This window comes from Rissa tridactyla, chromosome 7, assembly GCF_028500815.1.
Source record: "Rissa tridactyla isolate bRisTri1 chromosome 7, bRisTri1.patW.cur.20221130, whole genome shotgun sequence".
Classification (NCBI taxonomy): Eukaryota; Metazoa; Chordata; class Aves; order Charadriiformes; family Laridae; genus Rissa; species Rissa tridactyla.
This window is the reverse complement of record NC_071472.1, coordinates 23,230,381-23,240,513: the sequence shown is the minus strand read 5'-3', so window position 1 is coordinate 23,240,513 and position 10,133 is coordinate 23,230,381. Positions and strand designations below refer to the sequence as shown.

At 50.4% G+C, this 10,133-nt stretch overlaps 1 protein-coding gene across 6 annotated transcripts in view; it reads right to left on the bottom strand.

Annotated features, from left to right (window-relative positions):
- Window positions 1-988: 988 nt before the first annotated feature.
- The window catches only part of SH3BP4 (SH3 domain binding protein 4), a 42,203-nt gene continuing 33,058 nt past the window's right edge, over window positions 989-10,133 (bottom strand). For all 6 annotated transcript variants that reach the window (XM_054209534.1, XM_054209535.1, XM_054209533.1 and 3 more), the window contains 2 exons: window positions 3,778-3,966; window positions 989-3,549 (listed from right to left, as the gene is read on the bottom strand). In XM_054209534.1, the coding sequence (XP_054065509.1) occupies window positions 3,325-3,549; window positions 3,778-3,966 (414 nt within the window). In that variant the 3' untranslated portion in view covers window positions 989-3,324. The remainder of the gene's footprint in view (window positions 3,550-3,777; window positions 3,967-10,133) is intronic.

Here is a 10,133-nt window from a genome sequence, read left to right as displayed (position 1 = left end):
TTTCACAGAGGAAAGGAAACAAGTAAGGACGGGCAGCTGAGGTGAGAGACCTTCTTACCAGCAGATACTCGCTAGCAATGGGAAATGAGGGGAAAGAAAGGGAAAGGAATACACGGGTTTCAAGGACGCAAGCCAACGCATCATTATCAGAACAGCAGATCCATATGAGTAATCTAATCCAGGATCATTATTCCCCTGTTTTTATTTTCAGTTTCCGCACATCTCAGAGCACGTGTATCTGTGCAAAGCGAGCAGCGAGCTGCTCTAGGAACGCATCTTTAAGGTCCCCTCCAACCCAAACCACCTGTAGGAAACATCAGAGACAAGGCCCAGATATGCCTTGCTGTGACGGCCCACAGGATGCGTTTACCAAAGATGAAATCAAACCGTCGTGTCTCTTCTTCACCCTGGGCAACCGTAAGCCCCAGCTCGAGCCACATATCTGAAGAGGTAAGATGAAGGCCAGGCTGGATGAGGCTCTGAGCAATCTGATCTAGCTGAAGATGTCCCTGCTTACTGCAGGGGGGTTGGACTAGATGACCTTTAAAGGTCCCTTCCAACCCAACATGTTCTATCAATATTTCGCTTTCACGGCCTGAAATCCAAACTCGGTTCACACCAGGAGCACCACAACCACCTTGGCTAAATACAAGGGTTTTTTTTCTCCCTTCAGAAAAGAGCCAGGAAAACATCTTTGCGCCAAAACAAATCCTGCAACCGCATCTTTTCCCGCTTCGCAAAGTTTCTTACCTGGTGCTTGAGCACAAGTGGCACCTTGGGAGGCCAGACTGGTTCCAGCGGCTTTTCCCCAGAGAGGGCAGGATGGAAAAGCACGGGGAAGGAGGACTGGGTTGAGATCAGACCCGGGGGACCACTGGCTCTTGGTGCGGAAATGCACTGGGAGAAACATGCTGGAAAACCCACTAAATTAATCCCCACGTATCCAAGCTGCTTTGAGATGGAAGAGACAACAGCAGATGACGTCTACTCAGAGCACTGGAATAGTAACAAGCTTTAATCGTAGTTATTTTTTTTCCAAAAATTTTTTTCTTTAAAAAAAAAAAAAAAAAAGGAACATTAAATGCTAAGTACAATAACCAGTTACTGCATGAAGGGTGGTAATCCAAAGCCCGGATGGAGCTTTCGGAGAACGGCTTGACATTTAGCGGGCGGAAGGCATCGGAAGGGCATACGCCCGGTGCCAGGACGTGAGGAGGGATGAGATTCCAGGAACAGGGATAAATGAACGCGGCGGTTACCCCACGGGCCCCGGAACATGCCGGCCGTGCTCCTGCAGGTCTCGGGGAGGGCACAGACCATTGACGGGCTGAGCATGGCATGTGTTAGGCTGAAATGTTAAGTTGGGTAAATGGAGTACCTGAGGTAGTTAGAAAAACTAAGCGGGGGAGGCAGGGGAAAGCTGAAATTATCCAGGGACATCCCTGAAACATTGGAGGCTCAAACTCCTGCCCTCGCCTGTTGCTGACAACCGCTGGGGCCCCCGTTGCAGCCGCTCTGCAGAGCTCCGGACCCTGCCAGGAAAAGAGAGAAAGCCAAGATTTGGGTAAAAACCCAGGAGAAAGCCGTCCCTCTGCCTGCACACGGGGGAGTTATTCCTTGTTGCAGTGGAGATTTATGCCCGAGCGTGGAAAAATGTGCTCTCAGGGGGCCTTAGGAAAAGAGAAAGGGGACACGTGGTGGGCTCAGCTGCTGACGGACCCTCTCTGTGCTACGTGCAGTTGCATAGGAAACTCCTTCAAGCCCCTGAGGAGAAATTAAGGTGCTATTTAACTTCTTGTGGGGTCCGGCAAGAGTGACCGTTTCTGGGGACGTGATTTTGGGGAAGAGGGAAGGAGATGGTTCACTCTCAAGGCCACTGTGCCAGCATGACCTACCGGCGGCCTTTCCCATTCTTTGTTTTTCTGTTTCTTTGGATTAACCCAAAAGAAAATGGTGCTGTAACAACTAACCTTTCCGTGGTAGCGGCGTTTCACTACAAAGAGACCATGCACTTAAAATAATCTTTCTGTGCAAAAATATCTCCCTCCCATGTAAAATATTTTAGAGGTGGGGAGCAGGAGGAGGAGGGGAGGTCATTCAAAAGACTCAGCTATAAAACAAACAGGGGAAAAATAGGGGCACTTGGCGCTGCAAATATTTAGCTGGATGGTACCAGGTTTATAGGAAAGACTATTTACAAGTTAAACTGGACTTTCCCCTCTGAAATCAATGGCAACGAATGTCAAGTCGCACAGCACATCCGGAGCATCTCCAGAGAGCTCGGATTTCAAACTAGGAGAAATGTTTTCTCTTTTCCTTCTTTTTGTGTGTAAAGGGATACACGGATGGCAACAATTTTCCCCCGCCTTTTCTGGCATCTTCCCCAGAGCAGGAGCACCTGGAGAGGAGCAGCCCAAGCAGTTTGGTGCCATGGCAGGGTGAGACTCTCACCCTTCTCTTGGTCTGTCTCCCAAGGAGGTCTCCGCCGAACCCCAAACCTCCAGCTTCTTCCAGAGATGTCCCACAGCATCCGGGCAGGGTGAAGCCCAAGGGGCAGTGACTGCTTCTCCTGCTTAAAAAACGGGGCCCGTGCGTCTGAACGCAGGCAAAGAGCATCGCCCTGTCCACCAATGAGAAAACGCATGTTTGCCAGAGAATGGGAAAAAACCCAAGAATCAACAAAGAAGAATCAACAAATCACAGGGCCCTGAGAATGAAAAAAAGAAAATGCCCCTTTTTGGTGGAAGATGCTTGTTGGGCTGAGGATATACGGTGCTTTATCATGCCTGGGAGTCTGCCAAAGCCTGACTGTGGCAGTGGGGGGGGAGGGCGTTTATTGTGCTTCCTCTTAAAATATGTATTTACATGACTCACCGTTTGTCTCAAAAATGATAATCTAAAAGCGGTTTCTACAACATAAAAAACAGCCACAGTTCCCCCCCCACCCCTCAAAGTGGTTACAACCTTTACTGCTCATTACAAAAATTAGACTTTTATTTGTAAATGCCTAAAAAACGTGACCTCTTTTGTGATCCCTCCCCACCCCCTCGCCCCCTTTAAAGTTTTTTTTAATAAGAAATAGTTAATTGATATCAATGCCATATGAAAAGCCACCCCTCTCTGGATGCCTTCCCATCAAGGAGGGATGTCTCCTGCTGATTTCCAGTCCCAGTGGAGAACTTGCAAACTTTGGCCTCTTAAAACCTGGGGAGAGCAACCTCCACTTCTTTTTGAAGTCAACTGCATTAAAAAAAAGAGGGGGGAAAAAAAGCACAGAAAAAAACCCCAGCAAACGAGATGCGGACAAAAATGCCGCCGCAGGAGCTAGATGGCAAAATCCTCGTGGTCTTGTGGGCTGAAGGCAGCTGCTCGCAGCATGTCCAAGGAGTTGACGAGGATCAGGGTGCCGGTGAGATGCTTCCAACGTTTGGTGATGGGGTTCTTCATCTTGTCCAGCCCGGTGTGCAGCTCCTGGATCACATCGCGGTAGCTGTCACCCATCTGGCTGCTCCAGGTGAGAAGGAAATCGTATGCTGGTTTCCACATGGCCTGCAGTGATGGGGCAGAGCGGAGAGGCGATCAGAGCCGAGCCAGGCTGGATGGCTGACGAGCAAGCGATTGCCCTTCCCAACACACCCCCATCCCAGAACAATCACATTCCTAGGGAAAAACACAGTCAAATCCATTTTATCCCCTAAAGGAGCTCCAGAAAAACGTTTTCTGGAGGTACCTGCAAGCCTAGAGGACCCATGGAGACTGAGACCTCTCCACTCTCACCTCACTGTCCACCACCCCTGTCTTGTCCCGGTGCGGGGCCTCGTAAGAATCCATCTGCTGCTTGGAGACCTTGGCGAGCTTCTCGGCAAGCTCCCTCCAGCGCTGGGCCACCTCTACGGCTGTGGTCAGCAGCACAAAGTCCTGGATGAGCCGGACAACCAGCCCTTGGCAGTCCATTTTCAGCAGGGCCTAAAGGAAAACCAAATGAGAGAGTCAAGGCAGGCAGTAGATGGCAGGTGACCCAGGGGACCATGCAAGGAAGTCCCTCAAGAAGCCACCCCAAAAATCCTCACACCCCCTTTCTAGCGACAGCCGGTGAAATTAGGCCACCAGGCTTGAGAGAAGAGTAATCCCATTAATTGAACAAAGCACCCTACCCCTGCTCAATGAGGCTTGCAGCCTGGGCTGGCCAACACAGCCTTATTTTCCAGGCAACCCCTCAAGATGTTCAGGCGCCACCATAAGCAGTTTAAAGCATCCCAGGGGCTGAGCAGAACAGATGCCTTTAATCAAGGTAACTAATCCGGCATGGTCTGTGCAGCTTGCCTCCCTGAGCCCAGAGAAGCTCCGTCCTTCAGCACGGACGGCTGGGTATGGGCCAGCCAGAACATTTTTGGACAAAACCTGGACATCAGCCTTGGGAGGAGATGGGCTGAGGTGAGATCCAGGCGAGGGGCCAGCTGGCAGCACGACAGGACCATTGCTTGGCTTGGGATCTTCTTGCTCTTCTCATTGCCCCTCCGCCTTCCCATGCCAGTTCAGAAACCACCACCTCCCGCATCATTTATTGACCTAAAAGCTGAGATTTTCTGCAAATGGTTTTGAAGAGGAACTGCAGCAGTCACATTTTTTCAGCTAGCGATAATTTATCCAGGAAAAAAATGTCAGAGCGGTGTTAACTGCTGAAATCTTTAGGTACATTAACATCTGCTCAAAGTGGTGAACAAGTTGCAATAGGGGAAAACCCACAACACAGACCAGGAAAGGAAGGGTTTAAGTGGCAATTATTAGAGGACAGGATCAGACCCGCAGAATGAACACCCAGAGCACCAGGGCTCCCCATCCTCAGCCAGAGCCCACGGACCGCAACAGCCTTAGCAGCAAACCCGGTCCTTGGGCAAATCCCACTTGGAACCTCAAACGGGTACGGAAAGCTGGTTTATGTTACAAAGTAGGCATCCCCTTTTTAAAACACGTAAACCAAGTGAACAGACCCCAGACTGTGCCTTGGGCGATAGCTTGCTGAGTAGCCTCTTCTTTTCCTATGGCCAGATCTGGAGCTGTGGCACCAGCAGACTCAGCATGGTGGCTCCAGGATGGGTGAACACGCAGGGCTCAGCGTTTCAACAGGGGGTCCCGTTTCAATAAAGGCAAACTCCAGCTCAGGGATGAAGGGAAGAGACTCCCTGAGGGATGCTGAAGACCAGTGAGCACCCAAGGAACCATGCTGGCACACGTGTCCCCATCCCCAACCTTCAAAACAGTATGGGGCTGGTTGTTACAGAAACCACGGATGTTGCGGTCCACACGCGGCCAGAATCTGCCTGCTTTCTGCCACCATGGGTCCTGACATCCTCTCCTAGCACAGGGGGTCTAGGCAAACCCCAGCTGGTTTGGTTCTGGAGCAGAAGGGTTAAATCCTCACAGAGGCAGTTTCACAGGGACAGTTGGGAACATCTGAAACCACTCCAGCAATTTGCAAAGCAAATGCATGGTGATTTTTCCCTTATCTGTCTCCAGCTTAAAGCCGGGCTCCAGCTTGAATCTAATTACAGCTGCAGACCAGCGTTTGTTTGCTCCTCAAGTGCTTACATCGGTTTCCTGTATTAGGAGAGAAGTAATAAACCCTCTTGTTAAGCAAGCAAGGAAAATACATTTAAAAGAGCTTTTTTTTTTTTTTTAGAGGGCATTAAGAAGCATTTAGACCTCACACCTGCGTCTCCTCCGGCGACACTACCTTACCACCCGGCCCACAGATCCACCACCCTCTCCTCTGCAGGCAGAGGATTCAGATGGTCGTAAGGAAGGGCAGATTTAGCATCCTCAAACCTGTTTCCAGGCAGCTCAGTTGCCTGCCTCCAAACCCCAAAACAACCTGGTATTTAGCAAAGTAGACTAAATGAGCCACTCATCTCTCTTGCCCGAGGCCGAGAATGTCCAAAGCAGCAGAGGAGGCCACCAGGAGCACACTTCACCAGGAGTTAAGAAGAATAGAGCTGCAGGAGATGGATTCTCCTGTTCCTTCTGCTGCTCGATGTAAACAGGAAAACGGCATAAAATATAGCAGCTTGGAGGCCACCTAACCAGGAACCGTACAATCGCTTAAGCAACAGCTTTGGAAGAGACCGATTGCTCCACGTAGCACCGCACGTTAACTCTGAAACCTACTGACAGCCATCGAAACATCTCCTTCCTGTGCTTTGCCCCTGGTGATTTCAGCTGGGGAGGCTCAACGTGCAAATCACAGGCCGGGGAAAACCCGGGTGAGCGGGCAGAGGTGACAGGAGATGGGGACGGCATGAAAGGTGGGGCCAGGCTGCAGGAAGGACACGCAGCTGCTGAGGTCGGAAGGAATATATTAGCGGTAATAGCAAGACGCTTTTTTTTGGCCTGGGCACAACTCACTCCCACCACCACAGAAATACATGGAAAACATGTGGGCATGGGGCTCTCCTGGAAGTCCTGACTGCCCAGCTGGGATTAGTAGGGCTCACAATGGACTTAATCCTCCAGCAGGTGCTTTTGGGATTACGCTACAATTTCTTTCCCTCCTCCTCCCTCGCCCTGGACAAACCTCCCCAGATAGCAGCGTACATGCACTGCGTCTCCATCCCTCAGTACACAGCTGCGCTCCCTTCGTGACCCAGGCTGTGCCTTGCCAGCACCCTCCAAAGCCTTTACTACCCTGGTAGCGGCTCTGAGCGTCTCCGCCAGACAAGCACCCAGCAAAGGAGATGGTTTGATATTCAAATCCCCGGTTCAAAGCAGTAGCAGAAGCGCCTCTACTTAAAAGGCATCCAGGGGAGGCTGAATTTGCATCCCAGCTCTGAAGTGCAGAATCTCATTTCCTATCCTCTAAAGATGGAAATCAGCGCCTGGAAGAAAGCAAGCCAAGCGAGAAGGAAGAGGCCACTGGGAAGGTCACCTGCAGATGTGCGGCCACACCTTCCCATGCCCATCAACACAACCTTCATGGTCCACTCCTGACTACACGACCCCACACCCCTGCTCACTCTTTCACACACAGCCCCCACGGTCCAGCCCTGACCCTCACGTGCTCGGGAGGAGCCATCTGAGCTGGAGAAGGGGTCTTCTTTCTTCCCCACCTTTGGCCAAACTAAAGGAGGAAAAAAATCTTCCTCCTTTGCCCCAGGAGCAGAAAGCATTGCACCCACACCAAGCACAGGGCAAGACCCACTCTTTAAATTAATGATTTTTTTTAAAAAAATTAGCATTTAAATTGGAAAACACACCGGGGGGTCCAAAACCAAACGTCTGTAGGGTGTTTGGAGGGGGAAGCGGAGACACGGTTCCCGTAAGCAGCAATACTTAGTGTCCCATTGACTGCCACAGGGATGTGTGCCAGGGCAGGGGTGCGACCCCAGCACGGTGGGCAATGTGCCCACCGTGGCACCGTGCCACAGCTCCCACCAGGGACCTCCACAAACACAGAGAGAAAGACCCTGTGTCCCCAAGGGGCCAGTGAGACTGGCGGGGTGAGAGGATGCTCGTGCACAGGCTCACGTCTCCATTGTCCTCTCTGGGATGCAGGTCAGGTTTTTGGTCCGAATGAGTTGTCTCTGTATGAGCATTCCCCCAGATAGCACTTGCTTTAGGGATTAAACATCTCTCTTGCTCGCTTCTTTTGGCTGTCAGCACCCCCAAAATCACTAGTCAACACACACTCAAAATACTGCGCTACACACTCATGATCTTAAATATTAATTTATTTATTTTTTTACCTAACAGTCAGGCACAGGCTCTGCAAGGCAATTTCCCTGGGTCTTGGGGTGCTTAAGGCATCACTTCTGACATGATACCAAGTGCCATCAGCCACACTCCCAGGTGGGCAGGGCGAAGGCACTATCTATGCAACCACAAGCAGCTTGCTTAAAATTTTTTTGCAAGAGCAAAATTGCATGGGAGCAAGAACGAAAGGTCCGCAACTGCCGCACCGGGGATGGGAAGGCAGCAAAGATTTCCTGCCAGTCCCAGAAAATAAAAATTGGTTGTCTTATACTGCCTGTGAAATGACGAGCCTGCTGAAAGGCACCCGGTGGCTTTTCTGCAGCTTTCTACTAGTGCATAGGGATGCAGAGCAAGACTTACAAGTGTTGTGCATGAGGAGACCTCCTTGGAAGCTTGCAAGCAACTTGGCTATGCAAGGATAAGCCCTGTCCGACGGAAAACATCCCCACCAACTTCAGCATAGCACACTGCAGTTCCTCCAAAGAGCAATGTCCAGCATCTCTACATGGGAATAAATCCCCACCACATGCCCAAGACAAATGCAGGGCAGGAGTCGGGCTTCTCCTCAGACCCAAATTCAGCACAGGGAATACCATTAGCCAACAGATTGCTTTGCGATGGAGGAGCAAGAGGAGCCCACCATGAGCAACCTTGTGGTGGCATGCTCTGGGTGGGCCAGCACAAGGTCCAAGCAATGGACGCCCTGCTCTGCAGGACATTAAGGACTGCTTGAGCCCACCAGCAGCCCTCTGGCCTCTGCACACACCAGTGACAAACAGTATCTTTTGGGAGAAGGCAGGCAGCACGCAGATACTTGCAGCCAGAACAAATGATAGCAAACAACAGGGGGAAAAAAACCCACAAACAACATCATCTTCTGCATGATGTTTAGAAGTGGCCTGCAGAAGAAAAAGCTGAGTTTCCACAGCTCTCTGCTGACATGCCCGGTGGCATTCCCAGAAGACCCATGTTTTTCCCAACAGCAGCATCTGTTGGAAAGGATGATAAACACGAGGCTCTACAAAAACACCATATTGAAAATCCAGAGAGAGAAAGGCTGTGTCTCATCCCAGGTCTAACCCCAGCTCCCAAAGACGAGGCAGTGCAGCCCCTGCATTGCCCGGTACTGGTGGCCCAGCTGCAACAAGGTCTTTTGCATCTGTGCCCAGGCTTTTTTAGCAAGAGCACCTGCGCATTGCCTCCTCTTGATGGGCAGAGTGGGGGCTGGGAAGAGGTAGGTTTCTCTTTCCGAAATGATGACTAGTTTCTGACCAACATTCCCCAACTTACCTCCACACACCGCTGCTAGGGCTAGATTAGAAAAATAATAATTAAATGCAGATTACTTATTAACCAGTCATCATGAGTGGGCTTTTCCACGCTTGGCTGCTGGTGCACGGCTCTGCCACTGTGACTTTGTGTACTCAACACTGAAGTCAGATAAGCCTGCCTACGACTTCTCCCTTCACAGTCCCTTTGAGACGAGACAACCAACTTTCAAGATGAAATGGCCAGATCAGAGCTTAATCCAACCATTTGTTCTTGCCAGTGGACACCAGAAAGCTGGTTTGTTACAAACCACCATTTGTTACAAATAAAATCAGATTTAAACACAATAAAATACACGACTGCTTCATTGTCATCCCCCGAAACATCTATTTTTTGTTTACTTATTTTCAAACCCGGCTCAGTCTAATTTCTCTGTAAACTGAGGAGGATTTGACAGCAGTGAGGGGTTTAGAAGGAGCATCGTCTTCCACTAGGAAGGGAGCTCATCCTTTATCGACAGGCTCAGGCTCATAAAGAATAGGAAACAGAGCCAAGGCTGAGGATTAGCTTCCATTCAAACAAGAAAAATAAAGCCTGCTCTGGGATCCTACACTTCAGGCAACCCTTGGGAAGTGGGAAGTTTTCCTGCAGTTTACAGCCCTCCCTTGAATTATCTGCTCCCTGAGTATCCAAGAGACCCTTATCATTCCTTCTGTCTCCCCGCTGAGGTCTGGCATGGATTTTTCCACAACCTACAGACTGTCTGGGACCCCTGGAGACAAAGGGAATAGATAAAAGAAGCGCTTAGAGGTTTGCAAAGCGGTAAGACACATGGCATGAAGCCCTTGGAAGCATCCACCGACAGGAGCACAGATTTCATCCCATCGCTCACTGAGGGTAATGATTAAAGGAGCAAACCCTCCTTTGGGAGAAACACAGGGCCACTAGATGCTGACCTTGGCTACCACGGTGGGTAATTTCCCTTCCTGGATGGCCCCAGAAAGAAGAGAGACAACTGCGTACGATGGGTAGAAGAACCCCTCAACAGAAGCAGCATCAGTGGCACAACCTGGTGCCTGCATTTTACTGAAAGCCAAAGCTAAAACATTGCCCCACGG